Source organism: Carlito syrichta, unplaced genomic scaffold, assembly GCF_000164805.1.
Source record: "Carlito syrichta isolate Samal-C Ts95f unplaced genomic scaffold, Tarsius_syrichta-2.0.1 Scaffold305580, whole genome shotgun sequence".
Lineage (NCBI taxonomy): Eukaryota > Metazoa > Chordata > Mammalia > Primates > Tarsiidae > Carlito > Carlito syrichta.
In genome coordinates this window covers 65,006-89,985 of record NW_007249676.1, presented here as the reverse complement: position 1 = coordinate 89,985, position 24,980 = coordinate 65,006, and the positions used below count along the sequence as shown (strand labels likewise).

The 24,980-nt window shown below is 40.0% G+C and overlaps 1 protein-coding gene across 3 annotated transcripts in view; it reads right to left on the bottom strand.

Annotated features, from left to right (window-relative positions):
- Positions 1 to 18,999, bottom strand: part of TSGA10 (testis specific 10) — a 65,925-nt gene extending 46,926 nt beyond the window's left edge. For 2 of the 3 annotated variants that reach the window (XM_008061790.1, XM_008061791.1), the window contains exons 1-2: positions 18,671 to 18,739; positions 10,105 to 10,233 (exon numbers count right to left, since the gene is read on the bottom strand). In XM_008061790.1, coding sequence (XP_008059981.1) covers positions 10,105 to 10,233; positions 18,671 to 18,727 — 186 coding nt within the window. In that variant the 5' untranslated portion in view covers positions 18,728 to 18,739. Of the gene's footprint in view, positions 1 to 10,104; positions 10,234 to 18,670; positions 18,740 to 18,930 lie in introns of those variants that run through there. The other variant, XM_021714301.1, reaches the window with a different exon arrangement.
- Positions 19,000 to 24,980: the final 5,981 nt, after the last annotated feature.

Below are 24,980 nucleotides of genomic sequence, written 5' to 3'. Positions count from 1 at the left end.
AGAAACATCTATGAGATAAAGTAGCAGCACAAATACTCTTCCAGAGTACTGGAAATACTCTCATTGTGTATTTAAAAAATAGGTATTGAACACCTACAGTGTTCAAAACACTGAGTTGATATCATGTAGAAGATAAAAAACAAAACCAAAAAAACACACAAAAAAAGAAGTCTGTCTTTAAGGAGCATCTAAGATTGCTAATTCCCTGACCTCTCAGTTTTTCTGTTAGTCTTGCCCTGACCTTGCCTTTTCTAATAACTGTAAACATACCTTCTTCCAAACCATCAATGTCAAGGAAGTTGTCTTTAAAAATATAAGTTTTATCTAATCTGCCACTATATAAGACATATCCTAAAGGTCACAAATTGTTTTTATCTAAATATGCAACAATGTCATTTATTATACCCAATAAATAGCACATCAAGAGGCATGACAAAAGTCATTAATTTAATCCAACACTTGCTTTGGCACACTAGTTTGAAAGATTTAGCGGTAAAGAGTTTTAATTATCAAAAACAAAAAAATTGAATAATTTTTTTAAAAATAAAAAGGGAACTTATAAACGCATAATGTCCTTGAGTCTTTTTATCACAAGTGAATTTTAGCAATACCCCCTACTTTCTTCTTTTGGCCCTGTTCCCTATACCGCTAAAAATGCAAATTTAAGTTCATTCCTCTAACATGATAGTGCATCGCAGTGAGAATAAAATTTTAAAACGCCATCTATGATCCCAGCCCTATTCATCCGTCCAGCCTAACTTCCCGTTATCCCCAACATATACCTAAACTCCAGACACTGTTAAGAAACAATCTCACAAAACTCATTTATAAACTTATTTTAGGAAGTTCCCGAAATGTTACACACTATATATCACAGAACCCTCTTTATGAGAAAATCCTCAGGGAAAACCTTGCTCAGGCCTCAATTTCAGGAAAATGCATGCTTCTTTTGGATTCCTGGTTTGTTCTTACCTCAATGACCAATGACTTTTAACTAATATTTATTTTTGCCTTTGCCTCTAGGAATTTTAAAGCCAAATCTACAGCCCACCTCTAGCAACTCTTACAGAAACTGTGTACAATGAATGATCTGTTTGTTATTCTATTATTCTCGCCCCAGGCTTTCACTGTTTCCTTATTTTCCCCTACCCTTATCTCAGCTACTTTCATTTATTTTTAACAAACTATAGGATGGGAGGTAAACAGATTAACTTCAATTAACCTATCTAAATTTTTTTTGTCTTCGTAGCTTCTACTGTGTCACATTTCTCAGTAAGAACAACACAGTAAAAATGTCTCTCAACCTCCCATTGCACCAGGAAAGGTTAAAGTTAAATGTTTCTCCTTTCCTTTACGTCTTCCCATAAAGCCTCTCATATAGCTTTATCTTAGTATTTTATACGATGTCTTAAAATCATTTATTTCCCTGTTCCTCTAAATTCTAAGCACCTTAAAAGATTGTATCTCTCATTTCTGTATCAACGTACCACTAACTTCTGTATCATTTATTATGTATCTTGCAAATAATGCTCAAGTTATTGTTATGTGAGTAAATAAGACAAGTTATCAGTATATAAATGAACACTCCCCTTATCTCTGGCATCAAACTCCACCTCTACTCAATTCCAAAAGTACTTTAGAAGAGGCAGCCTAAAGTAGCAGAAAGGATACAGGCTTTGCTTTGGAATTTGGGCAGAGTTAGGTTTAAATCCTGTTGTAGTTCTTTACCAGCTATGCAACCGTGGGCATTTCACCATATTTTCTTGGTCCCAAAAGATGCATCTGACTTCAGAAAAAATAAAGGGGAACCCTTTGAGTCTTGTCTGTTAAATGGACAGAATGTCTACAATTTGCAGAGTTGTAGTTAGAGATTATATAAAAGCTCAAGTAAGCTGGGCTGGGTGGCTCAGCCTGTAATCCCAGTGCTTCGGGAGGCCAAGGTGAGTGGATTGCCTGAGCCTGCGGGTTCGTGACCCGCCTGGGCAAATTGGCAAGACCTCATCTCTACAATAAATAATTAGCCGGGCGTGGTGGCACGCACCTGTAGTTCCGGCTACTTGGGAGGCTGAGGTGGAAGGATCGCCAGAGCCTAGCAGGTCGAGGCTGCGGTGGCCGGGAGTGTGCCACTGCACTCCACTCTGGGCGACAGAGTGAGACTCCAACTCAAAAAAAAAAAAAGCTCAAGTATCTATTTCAGGTAGACAAAAGGTACTCAAAAGTAGTTTTTTTTTTAACTTTATTTTTAAATAACTAAAGGTTCACAGGAAGTCACAAAGGTAGTATGGAGGTCTCATGTGCCCTTTACCCAGTTTCTCCAATAGTTGGATCTTAAATAATTACAGCACAATAGCAAACCCAGAGATTTGACACTGACACATCCCCCGTGCATATAGCATTCTTTACTGTCTCACGTGTGCAGATCACTCCAATTACCACCTCAAGATACAGAACTGTTTCATGACCACAAGATCGTTCTCCTGCTACCCCTTCATTTTTATTTATCTTTATTCATTCATTCATTTATTTGTGCGTTTATTTATTTATTTTTAAGTCGGAGTCTCACTCTATCACCCAGGTTGGAGGGCAGTGGCACGCTCATGGCCACAGCAGCCTCAACCTGCTGGGCTCAGGCGATTCTTCCACTTCAGGCCTTCTAAATAGTTGAATCCACAGGTACATACCACCACACTTGGCTAATATATATGTTTTTTTTAATTGTAGAGACAAGGTCTCACCAAGTTGCCTAGGCTATCTTGAATCCCCAGGCTTGGGCAATCCTCTCGTCTCCGACTCCCAAAGTACTGGATTACAGGCATGAGCTACTACACCTGGCCATCATGCTACCTCTTTATATCTACATCCTTTCCCTCCCCACCCTCAACTCTCAGCAACCACTAGCCTGCTAATTCTGTTATTTTGAGAATGTTATATAAATAAAGTTATACAGGGATTATCTTTTTTCACTCAGTACAATGTTCTTGAGATTCATCTAAGTTGTTAAGTGAGTCAATAGCTCATTCCTGTTTATTTTGAGTAATATCCCATGGTATGAATAACCACAGTTTAACCTTTCACCAATCACAGGAAACTGATTGTTTCCAGTTTTGAGCTGTAACAGACAAAGCTGTTACAAACAACTCAGTACAAGTTTTGAGCATATATAAGTTTTCATTTCTCTGAAATAAATGCCCAGAAATGCAATTGCTGGGCTATATGGTAAATGTATGTTTAGTTTATTAAAAAATTGCCAAACTCACCAGGTACACGAGTGATCTGGTTTCTCCTTGTCCTTGCCAACATTTGGCATTGTCACTATTTTTTATTTTAGTTGTTCTTGTAGCTATATTGTTATTTCATCATGGTCTTAATTTGCATTTCCCTGATGTTTACAGAGTTGAACAGCTTTTTTGTGTAGTCATCTGTCAACCATACATCCTTCTGTTAAATCTCTTCATGTCTGACTCATTTTTACTTGAATTGCTTGCTTTTTACAGTTAAATTTGAGATCTTTTTATGAGTCTGTCAGCAGATAATGTGGTTTGTAGCTTATCTTTTCATCATCTTTTAAAAAATTTTTTAAATGTTTTTCAAGGCCTCAGCTAATACCATATTTTCATCATCTAAACAGGGTTTTCTGCAGAGCAAAAACTTAAATTTTGATAAAGTCCAAATTATCAATGTATTCCTCCATGAGTCCATATTTTTGGTATTACATCTAAGAACTCTTTAACAAACCAAGGTCCTGAATAATTTCTTTTATGCTACCTCATAAAAGTTTCATAGTTTTATGTTTCCATTTAAATCTACAATTTATGTTCAGTTAATTATTGTTTACAGTATGAGGTTTAGGTAGAGATTCACTTTTCCCTATAAGACATCCAACTGCTCCAGTAACCTTGTTGAAAAGATTTTCTTTCACTGAACTACATCTATAGCTCTGTCAAAAAAATCATTTAGTCTTACTTGTGTAGTACTATTGCTAGATTCTCTAATCTGTACCATTGATCTATGTGTCTATCCCTCCACTAATTTCACACAGTCTCGATTACTGTAGCTATACAGTAAGTGCTGAAATCAGGGAGAGTGATAACAGTTTATTCTTCTTTTTCAAAAGACTTTTTGCTGAGACTTTGACAGGAACTGCATTAAACCTTTATATCAATCTGCAGAAATTTGACAACTTTACTATGTTGAAGCTCCCAATCCATGAACAAGGTGTCTCTTACTTGTTTATACCTTTGTTAATTGTTTTCATTAGTATTTTGTAGTTTTCAAAATACAAGTTAATATTTGTTTTGTTAGATTTACATCTAAGGATTTCATTTTCTTTACAAATGTTACTGCATTTTAAATTTTGATTTCCATGTGTCTATTGCTAATATACAGAAATACAATTTATATGTTTACCTTTTATCTTGTAATGCTGCTGAACTCACTTATTAGTTCTAGTTTTTATATTGAAATTTTCATGAGATTTTCAAGGCAGTTTCATTTCTTCCTTTAGGTCTGTAAGCCTTTCAACCTAGCTATATCATCATAGTTGAAGTGAGTTTCTTATAGACAGCATATAGCTAAGTCATGCTTTTTTTTTGAGTTGGAGTCTCACTCTGTCACCCAGGCTGGAGTGCAGTGGCATGCTAACAGCCACCCCAGCGTCAGCCTGCTGGGCTCTGGCGATCCTTCCACTTCAGTCTTCCAAGTAGCCGGAACTACAGGCATGCTACCACGCTCGACTAATTTTTTTATTTATTGTAGAGACGAGGTCTCACCAAGTTGCCCAGGCTGGTCTCGAACCCGCAGGCTCAAGTAATTCACTCACCTCGGCCTCCCAAAGTGCTAGGATGACAGGCTGAGTCACCGAGACTGGTCATACTTTTTAAAATAAACTCTGCTGGTTTCTGTCTTTTAATCAATGTACTGGACTATATTTAATGTAATTATTTATATATGTTAAAGCTTAAATGTGATCTTGTTGTCTCTTTGCTCTGTTTTTCCTTTCTGCCTGGTTTTTCCTATTTTCCTGTGGGTTGCCTGAACACTTTTTAGAATTCCATTTTGAATTTATTTATAGTCTACTTGAGTATATCTCTTGGTATATCTTTTCTAGTGGGTGTTCTAGCTTCAGTAGAACATTACATTATATATACATAACTTATCACAGCCTATATTTTTCCAGTTCAAGTCAAAGCATAAAAACCTTACCTCCCCTTATGTCCCTTGACTCTCCTCTATTAATAATTGTCTGATATTTCCTCTATATACATTGAAAACCACAATGAACAAATATAATTTTGAAAACTAAAAACAAAAAAGAAATGCTATTGCATTTGCCCATGTTTTTCTTCCTTCCTATTGGTTCCAAGATTACATCTTTTCACTTCCTTTCTGGTTAGAGAAATTCCTTTAGTTATTCTTTTAGGGTAGCTCTGCTGACAACAAATTCTTAGTTTTCCCTCACCTGAGAATATCTTGATTTTTCCCTTCATTCCTCAAGGATACTTTCACTGAATACAGAATCCTGGATTGACAGTTCTTTTTCTAGAATTTGAAAAATGTTGCGCCACTTCCTTCTTACCTCCGCCTTCAGATTTTAAAAATCTGCTCTCATTGGAATTGGTGTTCCCCTATAGGTATGCCTGGTTTCTCTCTTGCTGTTTCCAGGGTTTGTTGTTATTGTCCTGTTGGCTTTATTTTCAAAAGCCTGATTATGAAGTTTTGGTGTGTATTTCTTTGGATGCCAACTGTTAGGTGTTTACTTATTTTCTTTTATCTGTTTTTATGCCTTTGTGACAAATTTAGGGAATTTTCAGCCACTATTACTTCAAGATTTTTTTCAGCTCCCCCTCAGCTCACTTTCTGGTACTCTGATGACCCAAATGGTAGATATTTTGTTATAGTTCTACCTGTTCCTGAGGCACTATTTGCATTTCTTCTATCTATTTTCTCTCTGATATTCACATTAGTTTTGTTATTTTTGTTTTTATTATTTTAGAGACATATCTCACCATTGTTGCCCAGGCTGAATTTGAACTCCTGGGCTCAAGTGATCCTCCTGCCTCCTGAGTAGCTGAGACTACATACATTGTGCCTGGCCAGATTAGGTAATTTCTATTTGTCTCTTCTCTTTCATCTCTCTTCTTCATTCTGCTAAGAATATTCAGTTCTTAATTTCAGTTACTGTATTTTTAAACTTTTTTTATTGTGGTAAAATATACATAAATTTTACCATTTTTAAGTGTGCACTTCAGTGACATCAAGTATATCTACAATGTTGTGCAACTATCACCACTATTCGTTTTCATAATACTTCCGACAAAAAACTCTGTATGCATTAAACAATAATTCTGTCTATTCTAGGTATAACTGGAATCAAAAATTTTTCTTCTTGTGTCTGACATTTTACTTAGCATAATATTTTCAAGGTTCATCAATGTTGTAGCATGTGTCAGAATTTCATTCCTTTTTCAAGCTGAATACTCCACTGTAAGTACATACAACATTTTGTTTACTCATTTGTTGATGGACATGTGGGCTGTTTCCACCTTTTGACTAACGTGAATAGTGTCGCTACAAACATTTGCATATAAGTCTCTATTGGAGTCCCTACTCTCAATCATTCAGGGTATACTTAGGTGCAGAATAGCTGGATCTGTTAGTCTATCTTTAACATTTTGAGGAATAACCAAACCGTTTTCCACCATGGCTGTACCATTTTACATTCCCAACAGCAATGCACAAGTGTCCCAATTTCTTCACATTCTCACCAATACTTGTTATTTTCCATTATATTTGTAATAGTCAATCTAATGGATGTGAAGCAGTATCTCATTGTGGTTTTTATTTGCATTACCTTAGAAGTTAGTGATGTTGGGCATCTTTTCATGTGTTTAGTGGTCATTTGTGTATCTTCTTTGGAGAAATCTCTATTCAAGTCTTTTGTCTATTTTTTAATTGAATTGTTTTTCATTTGGAGACAAGGTTTAGTTGTAGGAATTCATTCTAAATTCTGGATATTAAGCCTTTATCAGATATATGATTCAAAAATATTTTCTCCCATGTATTGTTTAATAGACTATTTTTAAAGTAGTTTTAGGTTTACAGGAAAATTGATTAGGAAGTACAAAGAGTTCTCATATATGCCCTCTCATGCCCTCAAGGGTTCTGTTATTTACATCTTATATTGCTGTGACACATTTGTTACAATTGATGAAACAATATTGATAAGATTATTAACTAAGGTCCATAGTTTACATTAGGGTTTCATTCTTGATACAATACATTCTGTGGATTTTAACATTAACAGATAGAGAATGACATTACTATAACATACAGAATAGCTTCAATGTGTACCACCTACTCATGCCTCTGCTGCTAATCCCTGGCAACCACTGCACTTTTTATGGTCTCTATAGCTTTGTCTTCTCCAGATTTTCACATGTTGGAATCATTCAGGCTTGTTTTCACCTAACAATAAGCTGACATGCTTTTTTTTTTTTTAACAACCAGTGTCCCATTTACCATTACCAATAGGGTTATTGATGCCTTTGTTTTTTTTGTTATTTTAAAGATGTGGGGTACAATTCGGGGTTGGGTATACAAATGTTCATTATGCAAGTACCCTTGTTGATGAGGTGTGCCCCTCCCTCCCCTGGCAGTTTCCCTCAACTGCCAATCCCATGACCCCTCTCCTGGCAGTTTCCCACTACTGCCAATCCCTTTCTTATAGTATTATGATAATTGTTCAAGGTCCGCTTATGAGTGAGAACATATGGACTCTGTTCTTTGTTTCTGTGATAGATCACTGAGTATGATAGACTCTAAATCCATCCAAGTTGCTGTGAAGTTTATATGTTTGTCCTTCTTTATGGCTGCATAATAATCCATTGTGTCTATGTACCACATTTTTTTAATCCAGTCCAGTTTCAATGGGCAGCATGATTGGTTCCATGTGTTTGCTATTGTGAACACAGTTGTAACAAACATGCGTGTGCAAGTATCTTTTTGGTAGAATGACTTGAGTTCCTCTGGGTATATTCCCAATGGGGGATTGCTGGGTCATATGGAAGGTCAATTTCTAGTTCTTTCAGAAATCACCACAGTCTTCCAAAGAGGTTGCACTAGTTTGCATTCCTACCAGCAGTGTAGAAGCGCTCCTTTTTCTCCGCATCCTCGCCAATATGTTGTTGTTTGTTTTATTAATGATGGCCTTTCTTACTTCTTCTATGCTTTCTGAGCCTTGATAGTTCATTTCTTTTTATCACTGAGTATCATTCCATTACATGGATGTACCAGTTTGTTTACCCATTCACCTATAGAAAGACATCTTGATTGCTTCCAAGTTCTGGTAACTACAATAAAGCTGCTATACACATTCATGTGCAGATTTTTACATGGATCTCTTACTTTACTTTTTAGTTCTAAAATTTCCAAATAGTTCTTTATATCTTTTGTTTTTTTCTGAGACTTTCAATTTTTTTCACTTGTTTCAAGAAATCGACCTGCCATAATTACCTGATGAAGCATTTATGACTGTTTTAAATCCTTTTCCAGATCATTGTAACATCTGTTTCACTTTCCTGATTGTTTTTTCTCAGATCTTCCTGATTCTTGGGACAATAGCCTTTTTTAAATTGAGACTTAGTATTGTAAGACTCTAAATCATATGTTTTAGTAGGCTTCCTATGACACTGTTTATTGCTGCTAAGTGGGGGTGGGGTGAGGGGGAACAAGTCCAGGGAGGGCAGGGCTCCTAGCTGCTAAGCAGGTATGGGAATTCAGCCTCCCCTTAGACCTCTGCTGTTACCACCACAGTGGAAGAACGGAAACACCTCACTACTGTTCCCCATGTGTCCATCACTGACACCATGTGCAACAGCCTCATTACTGCTGAAAGGTGGTAAAAGTCCTGACTCTGAACTAGGTCTTCTCTGACACCAGCAAGAAGAAGGTGTGCCTTTTACTATAGGGTAGAAGTAGATGTCCTGGTTTTGTATGTGGTCTCTCTACTGATATCATGGGTCTGGAGTCTCCTTATCCTCTGGTGAGGATAAAAGTCCTGGTTCCCCACTTAGCCTTCTTTGATATCATCATGGCAGGAGGTGGCAGGGGGGAACAGAAGGTGAGGTATAACTGGGGCTCCTTATTACAGCCTCACAAGTGTGGAAGTCTTGGTCTGTGCTGGCAGGAACGGGGATGTAGCTTTTCTGTGGTATCTGTTTGGAGTGGGAAGTTACTATTTAAATGTTTTCTGCCTTGTTAGGATGCTCCTCTCCTATTCCTCTGGCTAGGGAGGGATAGCTTTTCTCAGGTATATTTTTTGTATGTGCTCATTGTTGTTTTCAGTTGCCAGTTTTTCCAGTATCCTGTCTGGGATATATGGAACGAAAAGAAATCCAGGAACTAACATGTTGCTCTTTGAATCTTGAAATCCCTATCCAGTGTTTCTTCTTCTCTCCATCTTTCAAAGTCTTCTTATGTTTATTTTACATATAACGTTCAGAGTTTTTAGCTGCACTTAGCAAGAGGAACAGGAAAAAATAAGCCTACTATTCCATCTTCCTAGAGAGGCAGGGTCTACTATGTTTCCCAGACCTTCCAAGTAGCTTTACAGGATCATGCTACTGTGCCCAGCTTATCTTAATAGTCTTTATTAATAGCTATACTACATGTCAAGCACCAAAAGAAAAAGAACAATACTGAACTTGGAATTCAGAGAACTGGATTCAAATCCCAGCTAACTTGGGAATTCAGAAAAATCCTAGCTCTGTCACTCATTAGTCAAGTGTCATTATCATTTAACCTCTTTCTTAGAACTTGAGCTTCCATATCTGTCAATGAAAACAACAACACTTTTTCACAAAGTTTGGTATGATTAAGATTATGTACTTGAAAAAACCTGACACAATACTTGGCACATAGTTTGCACTCAAAGACTCTGAATCTATGTTTATCAAAACGGTTAAGATAAACACTGAATTATTTTAGACCCATAAGATTGAAACAAGCTCTGATTAGTAAATATTTATTCTACATCTTCTTGTTTTAAAATAGGCTCCCATCCCACACTAATTCAGGAAAATATGTTGTAACTAAAGGTAAGGTAACCTGTAATTTCAATGAAGAGATGAATTGTCCTTGATTTTTCACTTCTTGTTCCAGCTGGAGAGTATTCTGGTATTTTTCAGCTTCAGAAACTGGAGCCCCTAAACCAAAATCATGTTCTTTGGTGGTAACCTAGTAGAGAAAATGGGAAAAATACAAAAATATTCTATTTAAAACAGCTTCTCACAAAAAAATCAACAAATTTTGAAAGTTACTAATATTCTTAGATATGACTTAATATTGTTTTTAACCTTTCCTACTAAGAATTTTATCAAGTTTTATTTTTTTTAATTTTGTTATAAAACTTTTTATGTGTGTTTTTCAATATAAAACTATAATATAAGCCAGGGACAGTAGCTTACGCCTGTAGTCCCAGAACTTTGGGAGGCCAAGACAGAAGGATCACTTCAGCCCAGGAGTTGAAGACCAGCTTGGGCAACATAGAGAGAACTCGTGTCTAAAAAATAAAAATAAAAAAATTAGCAAGCGGGGCTCGGTGGCTCAGCCTGTAATCCTGTGCTTTGGGAGGCTGAGGTGAGTGGAATGCCTGAGCCCGCGGGTTTGAGACCCGCCAGGGCAACTTGGCGAGACCTCATCTCTACAATAAATCAAAAAATTAGCTGGGCGTGGTAGCGCGTGCCTGCAGTTCCAACTACTTGGAAGGCTGAGGTGGAAGGATCGCTGGAATCCAGCAGGTCGAGGTTGCGGTGGCCAGGAGTGGCCACTGCACTCCAGTCTGGGTGACAGAGTGAGACTCCAACTCAAAAAAAAAAAAATTAGCCAGGTTTTGTGGTGCATGCCTATAGTCCTAGCTACTCAGGAGGCTGAGACAGAAGGAATACCTGAGCCCAGGAGGTCAAGGCTATAGTAAGCCATGATCATGCCACTGCACTTTAGCCTCGGAGACAAAGTAAGACTCCAACTCAAAAAAACAAAATAAAATAAAAACATATAAATAAAAATAAAAACACATATAACAACATATAAAATACATAAAAATATAAATAAAAATATGTAAAATACATATATAAAATAAAAATATATATATAAAACGCTGATATTGAACATGCTTTTCAAGTTGGAGTTTCACTCTGTCGCCCAAGATAGAGTGCAGTGGCACACTCACAGCCACCACAGCCTTGACTGCTGGGCTCAGGCAATCCTTCCACCTCAGCCTTCTAACTAGCTGAAACTACAGGTAGCACCACCATGCCAAGCTAATGTTTTTGACTTATCGTAGAGATGAGGTCTTGCCAATATGCCCAGGCTGGTCTCAAACCCTCGTGCTCAGGCAATCCTCTCACCTCCACCTCCTAAAGTGCTGGAATTACAGGTGTGAGCTACCATGCCCAGCAAACATGCTTTTTAAGACATGCCCTATCCTAATCCCTTGGTAATCATGATTCTACAAAAATATGGGTCAGAGCAAATCCAGTAGCTACTGATCAATGGCCAGGCATCAATAGGACTAGGAGTTGCATAGTTAGTGATCTGTGTTACACCCTGTGCAGCCTAGCACTGAAGCAGGCTATCAGATTTATTTCCCTTTTCTCCTTGACCTGAACAAGATACAAACCTGCATTTCTGTTTTTCATTCTAATGGTTACAGTACCACCTGGAACCTCAGCATTAGACTTCACAGAGTATTTCAAATTACGAATCATATAAACCTTTGTGGGATATATCAAAATCCTAGCTACCATTTCTTAAATAGTTTCTATTGAAAAACGTGTTCCTAGTTATAAACATTTGATTTAGTATGGCAAAAAAAAAAAAAAAAACTCACTATAGCAATACTTTTTAAATTTTATTGAACACCTGAATCACCTGTGAATCTTGTTTAAAGGCAGATTCTTATTCGTGCAAGGCCTGAGATTCCACATTTCTAAAAAGCACCTTGGCAATCCCTATTTGGATAGAACAAAGACTATACTATGTATAACAAAGATTTATTTAATTAAAGTCTAAACCTGTCCAATATTCAAAGTTCTTCATAATTTGGTCCTTTCCCACTTCTACTTATCTCCTACTTGACAACTCCAAGAGTCGCTCTATGAAAAACAAACTATTCCACTACACATTCTTAACATGTGCAGAAGCATTTAATCGTCTGCTTATGAGCTTTGCCCACATCTTTTCTCCATTTAAATGGACATGTCTAAAACTTAGCTTGAATTCCATATTCTCCAGGAGGTTTTCTCTATCTTCTCCATTGCCTAATGACCACTTCTTCATTAAGACTTCCATATATATAAATTAGAATAATTTATATAGGTACTTATTTTTTCTGGATACGTCTTCCTCATATATTTATTAGAATGTCAAGAACAAGCCATGTCCAACCTCTGTATCCCCACCAACTTGCCCAGAGTTCTCTTATGCAATAATAAAAAATGTTGTTAAAAACTTGTTGAGGTTGATAACGAAGCAGACAAAATTAAACTTTCCTTCTTCTTTGGTAAACTCAACAGTCAAGTGTGGATTCTGCAAAATTACCAATCAGACCAGCCAAGGAATTAAAAGTAAGAAGAAACCATAGTCTACCCAACAATCATGAGCAATCATGGAATTGCTACCTTCCCTCCACTAAACTCTTGTTTAGCTTTGGAGACATTAACCCTAGGGAAGAGAGAAGAGTTTGGTATATCTGAAATCACGTACCTGGCCTGCCAGTTTCCTCATCTCAGGCTATCTGAATATCTTCATTCTTGTGATGGCTAATATATTTTAGAATGGAACTTGTGTTCCTATACAAATCTCAGAGAATGCAAGCAAATGTACTTTCATCCTTAATTGGGAAGTCTCACAGCAGAATGGTTAAAACCATGTATTTTGACATCTCTCACTTCCACAATTCCCCCAAAAGACTTAAGATCTACTTTCCATTCCAAAAGATACACATACCTCTATTGGAGCCCCTAACACATTATGTTGCTTTTATTGGACGTCCACAGCCAAGGCAACTTTAACATGTTTAAAACAGATCTCTTAATTCCCCCACCTGCTTCCCAATCTCAATCCTGTCTCCACTATGTTCCTTCCCCGTCTCTTCCTTGTCAAACGGCACCATCATTCACACAGGCAGGCGCCCAAGGTAAAAAACTAAGGAGTTGTCTTTGATTTTTCTCTTTCCCTAACTCCCATCTAATCCATTAGCAAACCTCCAAAATATATCCTAAATCCATTCACTTCTCTATATTTTTATTTCTACCTCCTTGATGCATATCACCATCATCCTCCACCTAGAATCCTGCAACAGTTTCCTACTGACCTTTCTGCTTCTACTATTGCTCCCTACAACCTAGTCTCCACACTGAAGTCAAGTCAATTACTTCAAAATAATGATATCTTGCTCAAAAATACTCTACTGACTTCCCATTGCAATTAAAATAAAATCCAAACTCTTTAAGGTCCTACATGATTTGGCCCCTATATTCTCCTCTCTGTTCACCTACCAGTTGTGTGGGTTTTCTTTCTGTTCCTTTAATGTGCTGCTCTGGTCTGATATGTATGTCCCTTGTCCCCAAGATTCATGTTGAAATTCTAATACCCCTAAGTGAACATATTAAGAGGTGTAGCCTTTGGGAGGTGATTAGGTCATAATTAACTGCCCTTATAAAAGAAGCCCCAGAGAGCACCCTATCCCTCCCAACATGTAAGAACACAGTATAAAGGCACGATTAATGAACCGTGAAACAGGTTGTCACCAGACACTGAATCTGCTGGCCACTTGATTTTGGACTTTCCAGCATCCAGAAATGTGAGAATTAATTTTTTCTTGTTCGTAAGCTACCCGATACATGGTATTTCATCAGAGCAGCCCAAATGGACTAAGATACATGCCAATCTCATTTCACTTCAACTCTTCTGCCCTTGCTTCCCCCCCATCCCCTCCCCCCCACACACACTTTTGCTTCTTATTTAAAGTATCCAGGCCAGGCATGATGGCTCATACCTGTAATTCCAGCACTTTGGAAGCCCAAGGCAGGAGGACTGTTTGAACCCAGAAGCTCGAGACTAGCTTTCAAAATACAGCAAGACGTCATCACCAGAAAAAAAAATTTAAAAATTAGCCGAATAGGATACATACATGCCTGTAATCCCAGCAACTCTGGAGGCTGCGGTGGAAGGATCACCTGAACCCAGTAGGGCAAGGTAGTGGGGAGCCGTGATCGGGCCACTTTACTCCAGCCTGGGTGAAAGGGTGAGACCTCTGACTCAAAATAAATAAAGTAGCTTCTGTCCCAGTCATTCTCCCATTAAGCTATTTGCACTTCATCACTACTTGAAATTATATCATTAATTTGCTCACACTTGTTTATTTTCTGTCTTCCCCTACAAAAAAAAACACAGTCTAAGAGATTTAGGCTTTTGTTTGGTCACCATTATATCTCTGATGCCTTAAAAGTACCCAGTACAAAGCTGGGACTCAAAACATTTTCAAAATAATGAATTTTGATGATTCGAGAAAGCAGTTTCAATGGTAGGGTGGAAGCAAGTCTGAAGAGGACTAATGAGCAGTACAGAAAAAATAAATGGAAAATATAAACTTCTTTTAGAAAAAATGATTGTGAGAAAAAGAGAAGTCGAAAGAAAAGTGGAGGAAGAATGAGGCTGCGGAAGAGCCATGCTAAGAGAAGAAAAACTTGTTTCTTAATTCTCTTTGTATCAAGGACCCCTTTAATTATCAAATGAAAGCCCTGGGTCCTTTCTCAGAAAAATGCAAATACACCCTTACAAACAATTTCAGGGGATTTAAGACTCTGGAAGGTCCCTGGGCTCCAGGTGAAGAAGCCCTATGGTATAGAAACAATGGAGAATCCTAAAACGTGGTTAATGTTAATGGATGGAGAAAAACAGCTTAGGTAGCAAGAGGAAGCCCAGATAAAGAGTGTGTATTGCCCACTGAGACTCCCCAGAGACAATAAAGAGAAGAGCAAGGATGTGTGAAGATTTGATAAGGTGAGGTAAAAATCCTGAGTAAGTTTTGGTCTGGTGGAATTTTAATTTTTCAGTAAATAGGAGATAAGGTCATATGCTAAAAAGTACCATCAGTGTTGAGCAAAATATGATGGACATGTTGATGTACTCAACAAATTACTATTGAATAATTTGATAGAACAAAGGTAAATACTGGAGTACTTTCTATGGAATTCTAAAATCTGGTTTCACAAAGCCTCAACTTGGATTGAGTTTTCATTTTCTTTTTTAAAAAACAATCTCCGTAGGCAGGGCACAGTGGTTCACACCTGTAATAGCACTTTAGGAGGCTGAGGCAGGAGGATTGCTTGAGCTCAGGACCAACCTGAGCAACATAGTGAGACCTGGTCTCTACAAAAAAAAAAAAATCAAAAAATTAGCCAGGCATGGTGGCACATACCTGTAGTTCCAGCTCCTTGGGAAGCTGAGGAGCGTGGATCCTTTCAGCCCAGGAGACTGAGGCTGAAGGGAGCCCTGATCACGCCAATGTGCTCCATCTGGGCCAAAGAGTGAGACCCCCAACTCAAATATATTATCTCTCTCTCACCAAAAATGAGACTTATTGACACTTTGAAGTAGAAGGGAAAAGCCTCACTAACAAAAGGATGTGGAAAATTTTATGAAAATTTTGAGAGATTTTATATGCACAGTAAAAATAATTGAATAAATATTCTGGAAATTCACTTCAAACAAAATAGTTAAGCTACCGTTTAACCTTTCTTAAAAAAAAAAAAAAACCCTGCAAAAATCTCTTCAGTCGTTCCATTCAAATCTCTCTTCCAATCCAAACCTCTGTTTTCTGCAATTCAGACAATAATGTAAATAAATAACTTGTCTCTAAAAACAAGTATAAAACAATGGCCTTAGAAGTAGTGTTTATATCTAGACCTCTCAGAAACATAAGAAGGGATTAAACAGTTGTTTTCTAACACTAAAATAATAATATAAGAGACTAATGTTATAACTCAAAACTAAGACAAAAGAACTGCCTTACTAATTAGCTTACTTAAAAAGAATATTCTGCAATATCTGTATAAAAATGCTCATAGATGTGCTGTTCATAAGTGCTAAAAACTGTAACAACTTTAATGTTCTCGAGAGTAGAGTAGATATATTGTGGTACATTCTTAAACAATGGAACTAAAACAATCAGCAAAGTAAATGCTACAAGCAACAATAAGAATAAATCTTAAAAACACAAGTTGAACAAACAAGCAAGATGTGGGCCAGTGGCTCACACCTGAAATTCCAGCACTTTGGGAGGCAGAGGCAGTAAGATTGTTTGAGCCCCGGAGTTCAAGACCAGCCAAAGCAACATAGCAAGACCCTGATCCTACAAAAAGCAAATAGCCAGGTGTGGTGTCACGTGCCTGTAGTCCCACCTACTCAGGAGGCCAGGGTGGAAAGCTCACCTGAGCCCAGGAGGTTGAGGCTATAGTGAGCCATGATAGTTTCACTCTCTGGGGAGACAGAGAGACCGCCCCCCAAAAAGAAAAAAAGCCAAACTATAATGTGCATGCTCACATACAAAGATAGTGAAACTGTAAAGACATAAACCAAAAATAGAATTTTAAGCCCCCAAGACATTGACGGACCTGCTCTGGACCAGGGAAACCTGAAAAACCATTCCAGCCCATGATGGGAAAGGAGGTTAGCCATGCCTGATTAGACCTCATCCCTTGTGGAGCTTTAAGCACAAGTGGCCAGCATTAACATTAAAACAGAGACCATAAGACTGGCAAGACAGACTCTGTGGCAACAGATACCAAATTCCAACTTGACTCTGGTATAATATCACAAGAGAGAAGCAGACCCTGAAAATACTTTACCTCAAAATATGTACCTTTGACATATTTTGAAGTGACCCTGCAAAGCAGCCTCTTGAGGAAATCTGCATCTGTTTAGAATCTCCTTTCCTAGGAGGAGCTGGACACCTTTTAAGACATTTACCATCTATTATCTCTAAAACCTGCTACTTACAGGTTTCATCTACATTAACTAGAGCGTTGGCCTCCACAACCCCCTCCCTACATCTTAACTCAAGCATTTCTTTTACTGATTTCCAACAAACAAAGCTTATCTTTCTACCAATTGCCCATCAGAAAATCTTTGAAGCAGCCTAACAGCTGTAAGCCCACACTGGGGATGTCCCACCTCTGGCCCCAAATAATATAAACCTCGCATGTATTGAGTTATGTTTTGCCTGTGTAAAAATGTATAAAACCAAGCTGTAATTCAACCACCTTGGGCACATGATCTCAGGACCTCTTGGGACTGCGTCATGAACCTTGGTAATTTATATTTAGTTCAAAATAAATCTCTAAATATTTTAGAGTCTGCTTTTTTATCAATAAGGAACAACAAGGCAGTGGCTATTTTAGAAGATGGCATAGAGGCTATCTCTGGAGAGAGAAAGAGGCATGTGATCTGAAAAGGGAATGATAACATCTGCTCTAACTGACTCAGTATATAGAGGGTTCTAAAACCAAGTCATCCTAAACTGGTCTAAGCAAATGAAAAAGAAGACATAAAGAGAGCCCAGAGAATCTCTATTCCTGATTATATTCTGGGCTACAAGCACTATTTCTCTTCAGAAGGTAAACAAAATGATAAATATTTTGGAAGCTGCCATTAAGAAAAGTCAAAGCTTAGGGTTTAAAATAAATATTTTACCAGTGTACCTTCCAAGTTATTTCCCACCAATTAAGGTTTGGTTCAATAAAATACTAACAAAAATCCGTTTTATCCTGGAGGCAGATTTGAATGTGACACACTCTTTATGTATTATTTATAACTAACCTATTTTATTCTACTCACAAAACGGATTGTTATTATATTTCCTTACAGGTAAACAAAGTGTAACTACAAATGCTGAAAACCAGTAGAGAACACTTAAAATCACGAAATTTCCTGGGATATCAGGGCCTCGAATTGAAAAAATAAAACGCTGCGACACAGTCATTTATACAAACTACCCTGAAGCTGCAAACCTTGACTTTACTGGGGGGAAAACAAGTATTCATATCCGTTTTTAGGGACCAGGTTCATGATCACATAGTTATCCAATTTAAGTCTCAAATCTTTTTTCAAATAAAAGTCAGTTTATCTTGCCTTTCCTGGGTGCAATTGCTACTTAAATTATATGACATTTTCATGCAAATACCTATGTTATCTGGGCCCTTCGCCACCCAGAGTCTATAAAAAGGCTCAGAAGTGAGAGATTGGGAGCAAGAGTGGGGATGAACTCCCCAGTCTCTGGCTTCCAAACTCATCTCCACTCCAGAGCGTTTCCAAACAGAACAGTCCCCCCAACAACCAAGCTGGGAGCTGCGGCAGGAAGCGAAGCGGTCGCCTTAGGAACTGGGCTCAGCCCTGAACTCCCAAGAAACCACAACAAAGGCCCAGTTTGCTCCCGGGGGCTTCCCGGCTCGCAACTCTGCCGGCTACAGCCCCGCACGGCGGTCCCAGCGACGAACGCCCCCCTCCAGCCAGCCGCAGCCCCACACCCGCCCTCCTGCAGCCGCCTTCTGGGAGACCTCCCGGCCCGGGAGCGGCTTCCCCCAGGCCGGCGCGTCTTCGCGGCTACTACCTGGGTCTCCGGGTCCCTCCGGGGGCTCCGTGACCCGCCATCCTCCCCGGAGTTCATCGCTGCATCTCCCAGCTGCCGGCCTCCGCCGGGGAAAGACGTCCCACCCCACCTCCATCCTCCGCCCCTTCCCCCCCTCCCCGCCCCTAAATCGACCCGGCCCCGCCCCGGCGGAGTCTCAGGAAGGCGGTACCCCGCGGGAAGGGGGCGGAGGCGGTTGGCGCCGGCGGCGGCGCCGTCGGCCCCGCCCTCACGCTCTGTACCTGTAAGGGGCTCGTCTTCCACCTCCAGGCGCCTTGGCTCCGCTTCCGTCCCGCGCGCCCACAGTCCCAGTGCGCACGCGTACCTGGCTCGCCCTTCCCTCCCGCAGGGACTACAAGCCGTGCGCGCGCACCCACGTACGTAGCGCCGTATACGTCCGCCTGCCGGCCTTACGGGGCGCCTAGGGGAGGCCTCGTCCTGGCCCATCCGCGCCGCGCAGGCGCACGCCCACGCAGCTCTTAGACGCCCTCTCGAGCGTCCCGTCTCCTAGTAACCAGCTGCGAGCCCCCTTTTCCACGATTTCTTACTGCCTTGCCCCAGGCTGCTGCGCATGCGTGGAACGCGCATGCGCAGTGTGCTCTCTCCGTGCACCTCTTCCTTCTGCTCCCGATCGCCTGCAGTTTCGCGGCAGTGTTTTTGCACCACTTTTCCCAGGGCTAGGGCATCCTCCTGGATCCACGTCTTGGGCGGAGCTACCGCCACAGACAGGAGCTTGTTGTTGAGGGAGACTACCGGGTCTCCTGCCGCAGCCTCCGGAAAGGGAGCCTGTCTCGGTGAGCGTGGGCAGCTTGGGGCCGCTCTGCACAATCTGGGTTGAATCTGGAAGTCGCAGAACTAGCAGTGAAAGTCCTGACCGGTATTCCTTCTCCAGGTCTCCAGTTTTCCAGAAAAACTGGGAATGCTTAACAAAGAAGGAAAGGGTATACAGCCTCACTCGATAGTTAATATAGTATCGATTGCTTTCCTGTTTTGTGCCATTTAAACTTGTCTTCTCTCATTTAGAAACCTTCAATCCAGCCGGGCTTGGGGGAGGCTGAGGGGAGTGGATTGCCTGAGCCCGCGGGTTCGAGACCCGCCTGGACAACTTGACCAGACCTCATCTCTACAATAAATCAAAAAATCAGCCGGGCGTGGTAGCGCGCGCCTGTAGTTCCAGCTACTTGGAAGGCTGAGGTGGAAAGATGCCCTGAGCCCAGCAGGTCGAGGCTGCGGCGACCGTGAGCGTGCCCCTGCACTCCAGCCTGGGTGACAGAGTGAGACTCCAAGTCAAAAAAATAAAAATAAAGTGGAGAAATGAGTTTTTAGTGGAAAAAGAATGAGCATCGCATTATTCTACCAATTTTTTGGAAACCAGCCTAAAAAAAAGTCTTCTTAACTATTTCTTAATATCTAACCTGTCTCTTCTTAAATAACAAGAGCTTCTGAATGATAATGGTGACATTATCTCCTTTTCCTACAGATGCTGTAGACACTAGGTTTTTACAGCAGTTATCTGATGATCCTAATATAGTATAAGCCTGTACATTTCAAAAGTAAGCTCACATTTGAGACTAACGATTCCTGTTTTGCCAGGTGAGTACTCATTTTTTTTTTTTGTTCCTGTTCATTGACTGGAACAAACAACTTTATTTTAGAACAGATGTCTTCATAAAATACTTTTAATATAAGTGCCTTGTTTTTCCCAATCTCTCTTCTGATTTTTTTCATTACTGTTTGTGTTATTACAAAATCTCGTATTTTATAGCGTTTATTTTCAGGTACTATATACTTTGTAAGTATAACTAGATGGTAAAAAAGAAAAAAAGTGTCCCTGCTATTTTATTTTTATCTTTGCCTTTTTTTTTTTTTTTTTTTTGAGTTGGAGTCTCACTCTGTCACCCAGGCTGAAGTGCAGTGGCATGCTCACAGCCACCGCAGCCTTGACCTGCCGTGCTCAGGCAATCCTTTCACCTCAGCCTTCCAAAGTGCTGGGATTACAGGCATGAGTCACCATGCCTAACTTGATCCTGTGTTTTAAATAAAGAGGTTAGAGGACCCAAGGAGCACATTTCCTCTGAAATATAATTATTCCTATTTGATAAAATACATAACAAAGGCCATCCTGAAAGGTTATATTGGAGGGAATAATGTATAATCTCATTTCTTCTTCAGATACTAAGATTATTTTTAATACTATACATTATCTAGCATTATTGAAAACAAATATGAAAGTATGTACTAACTTTAAAACTATCAATTGGAATTGAAGACTTGGTGAGCTGTGGGGAGTAAATTAATATGTGAAGTAGGATAGTACTGCCTTTAGGGAAAGAATAAGAAAAGTTTAAGCTTTTATGTTTGCCACCTAGATTCTTTGGAAAGAATACAGGGAAACAATCATTTTAAGTCCAAAAGAGGACATAAAGATTTTCCTTTCTTTTCCTATCAAGTAAAAATGTCCTTCCCTCTATGGAAACCCAAGGAGTGTTAAGTGCCCCACTCTGTCCCAACTAAACCTTTTAAGAGTACCACTGCGCTGTCTCTTGTAACAGACACTTCTAAAGTCTGGGTTTTCGTTTTTTATTATTATTATTTTTAGAGATAGGGTCTCTGTCAGCAAGGCTACAGTGCTGTGGCATGATCATAGCTTACTATAACCTCAAACTCCTGATCTCAAACGATCCTCCTACCTCAGCTTCCAAAGTAGCTAGGACTAAAAGCATACACCACCATCCCTGACTAATTTTTAAAATTTTTTTGATAGAGACAAGGTTTCACTGTGTTGCACAGGGTGGTCTCAGACTCCTAGCCTCAAGTGATCCTCTCACCTTGGCCTCCCAAAGCACTGGGGTTACAGACATGAGTTACCATGCACAGCACTCTGTTTCTTTTTAAAATTTGATCGTTTCCTCCTTATGCTGAGGCCTGAAAATTCCAGGCAATGTGCATTCATAGGGTTCACCTTATTTCTTTTCTTTCTCAAAGGGCCTCGTGTACTGCCTGTTGTACAGTTACCTAGTATCTAAAAACCATCATTTCGTGTGTTTTTGTTTGCTTTTTTTTTTTTTTTTGAGTTGGAGTCTCACTCATCGCCCAGGCTGGAGTGCAGTGGCACGCACGCTCACCGCCACCCCAGTGTTGACCTGCTGGGCTCAGGTAATCCTTCTGCCTCAGCCTTCCAAGTAGCCAGAACTACAGGCGTGTGCTACCACATCCGGCTAGTTTTTTTTTATTTACTGTAGAGATGAGGTCTCACCAAATTGCCCAGGCTGTTCTCGAACCCGTGGGCTCAGGCAGCCCCCTCACCTTGGCCTCCCAAAGTGCTGGGATTATAGGCTTGAGCCATCGTGTGTACCTGGATTTAAGTTCTCAAGTTTGGCTCAAGAATAAGCCATCTTAAAGTATTTTACAGAGTGTGGCATATTTCCATCAACAGCATAATAGTTTCTTAATGCTGTTATAACAATTTACCACAGATTTGGTGGCTTTAAGCCACATAAAATTTTTATCATAGTTTGGAGGCTACAAGTCCAAAATGGGTTTCCCTGGCCTAAAATCAAGATATTGGCAAGGCTGCATTCCTTCTGGAAGCTCTAGGGAAGAATCCATTTTCTTACCTTTCCAGCTTCTGCAGATGGCCCAGCATTCCTTGGTTTGTGATCTCAGCCTATTTTGAAAACCAACAGTGGCCAGTCGAGTTCTCACATCACATCATGCTAACATTGACATCCCTGTCTCCCTCTTTTACTTATAAAGACCTGTGATTACATTGGTACCACCCAATGTGGCACTAATGGGAAGAAGATTAATGTAGGAGAATTTTCCCACCTAAGAGTCACTAATTAGCAGCCATAATTTCCCCTTGCCATGTAACAACATAACATATTCACAACGTCTGGGGATTAGGATGTAGATAACTTTTGGGGGGTGCATTATTCTGCCTACCACAGCAGAGAACTAGAAATGTAGAGAATCTGCCTTTTGCTCTGAGATCGCAGGCAACTTGAGTGTGTTGAACAGAAGACTGATGCAATCTGGCTTGTTTTAAAAGGCTGAAACCAGATACTGTTTGTAGAATATACCTTAGGAGGAATGGGCAAGGGTGGAAGTAGAAACAGGATCCATTGACAAATTAGATGTGGAATACAAGGTAAAGAGAGGAATTACAAATGACTTTGGTCTTGGTGCAGTGGCTCACACACTTTTGGAGGTTAAGGGGGATGTTCACTTGAGGCCAGGAGTTCAAGACCAGCCTGGGCGACATATCAAGGAGAAAATGAAGAAAATAAACAGTAGTGAGCCAGTGTTCACGATACTGTTGTATTAAACTTGCCCGTTCTATCTCAAAGCTTTGCCTTATAACATCACCTGTATTATATATGAAGTTCCCAAACATATTTAGGTCCAAGTTGCAGCTTTGTCATATTCTATTGATCATTTACTTGTACTTGTACAAGATTGTTTTTATTACTTTAACTCTGTAGCATATCTTAGAATCTAGCAAAGCAATCTTCTTTGTTCTTTTTGATCAAATTGATTTAGTTTGTTATGGACCTTTATTATTCTATATATATTCAAGATTTCTTTGTGAATGGCAACCAAATTGCCAGTCCAAGGAGGTCCCCAATAGAGTTGTTCACCTTTCATGTTCTCAATTCTGGGGAAGTTAAGGTGAGACTCATGGAGCCAAATCTATCCTGTTGTATTCAGTTCCTCCTCAATCTCTCTATTAGATTGAGGTTTAATGTACAAATTGATAATTATTTAAGTTATCATTGTCACTGTCTGATTGGGTTTTTGAGTTGGAGTCTCACCCTGTCACCCAGGCTGGAGGGCAGTGGCACGCTCCTGGCCACTGCAGCCTTGACCTGCTAGGCTCAGGCGATCCTTCTGCCTCAGTCTTCCAAGTAGCTGAAACTACAGGCACACGCCACCATGCCCGGCTAATTTTTTGATTTATTGTAGAGATGAGGTCTCGCCAAGTTGCCCAGGCTGGTCTCGAACCCACAGGCTTAAGCAATCCTCTCACCTCGGTCTCCCAATGTGCTGGGATTATAGGCGTGAGCCACTGCGCCCAGCCATGATTGGGTTCTTATGCCCACTGAACAGAGAGCCAATTCACTGAGACAACAGCAGCAGCTGAGGAAAGAAAGAGATTAATTATCACAGGGCAGCCAAGTGGGAGACGGGAGCTTTCTCAAATCCTCCTCCTTGAGAATTATTAGGCTTAGGTTTTTAAAAGTAATTTGGCTGGTAGGGGACTAGGGAATAGGCACTGCTGATTGGTTGGGGATAAAGACATAGGGGTGTCAAACTGTCTTCACATGCAGAACTGTGGGGATAAGGACTAGCTGAGTCAGCTCCTTGGCATGGATCGTGATAGAACTGGGTGGGGTCATTGGTCCACCAAAACACAGAGTCTGAAATATATCCCAAAGATCAGCAGCCTCCCTGGTAGTATAGTAGTTACGATTCAGCACTCTCAAAGACCAATCTTAGTTTTTACAATACCAGTTGAGGAAGTTACAAGTCTTATGACCCCTAGTGACCTGACTCCTGGGCAGTAAGCCATTTCAGAGACACAAGCTTGGGAACGATGGCTGGTTACCACGGCTAGTTACCATTTGCCTCTGTCTGTAGCTTTATAGAAAGGTGTGTTGCAGGTCAAGCTCCTGGATACCATCAAGGAAGTTTGTAGGACCTAAGGCTCATTGTTTAAAAGAAAATGAGTGCCTCATTCTCACAGGCAGCTTTCCCCTGGGGTTTAGGACATGAAGATAATCAGTTATTAGTGACTATTCTCTATTGAAGTGACTGTGTGAGCAATCATGCAAGAAAGAAGGCAAACTTAGAAACAGAACTTAGAAACAACAGACTTCTTATTTTAGAATTGTGAAGCGCAAGTAAGAGTTTGTTACAAAAGTAGGCTGCATGGAGATGAAGTTTGGGCTTCTTTCCCCTTGGTAGTGAACCAGGTACCCTTTGTGTTGCTACAAGCCCTCCTGCCTCCTCCTTCCCTCCCTAGCATTGCGCGGCACCTGCCAATCCCACTCTTGTGCTAATGTGACTAGTATTCAGGGCCTACTTATGAGTGAGGACATGTGGTATTCAGTTTGTTTCTGTAATAGTTCACTTACTATGATGGTCTCCAGCTGCATCCAAGTTGCTGTGAAGGCTATGATTTTGTTCTTTATGGCTACGTAGTATTCCATCGTGTATATATACATTTTCTTTGTCCAGTCCACTTTTTATGGGCATTTGGGTTGTTTCCATATTTTTGCTGTTGTGAATA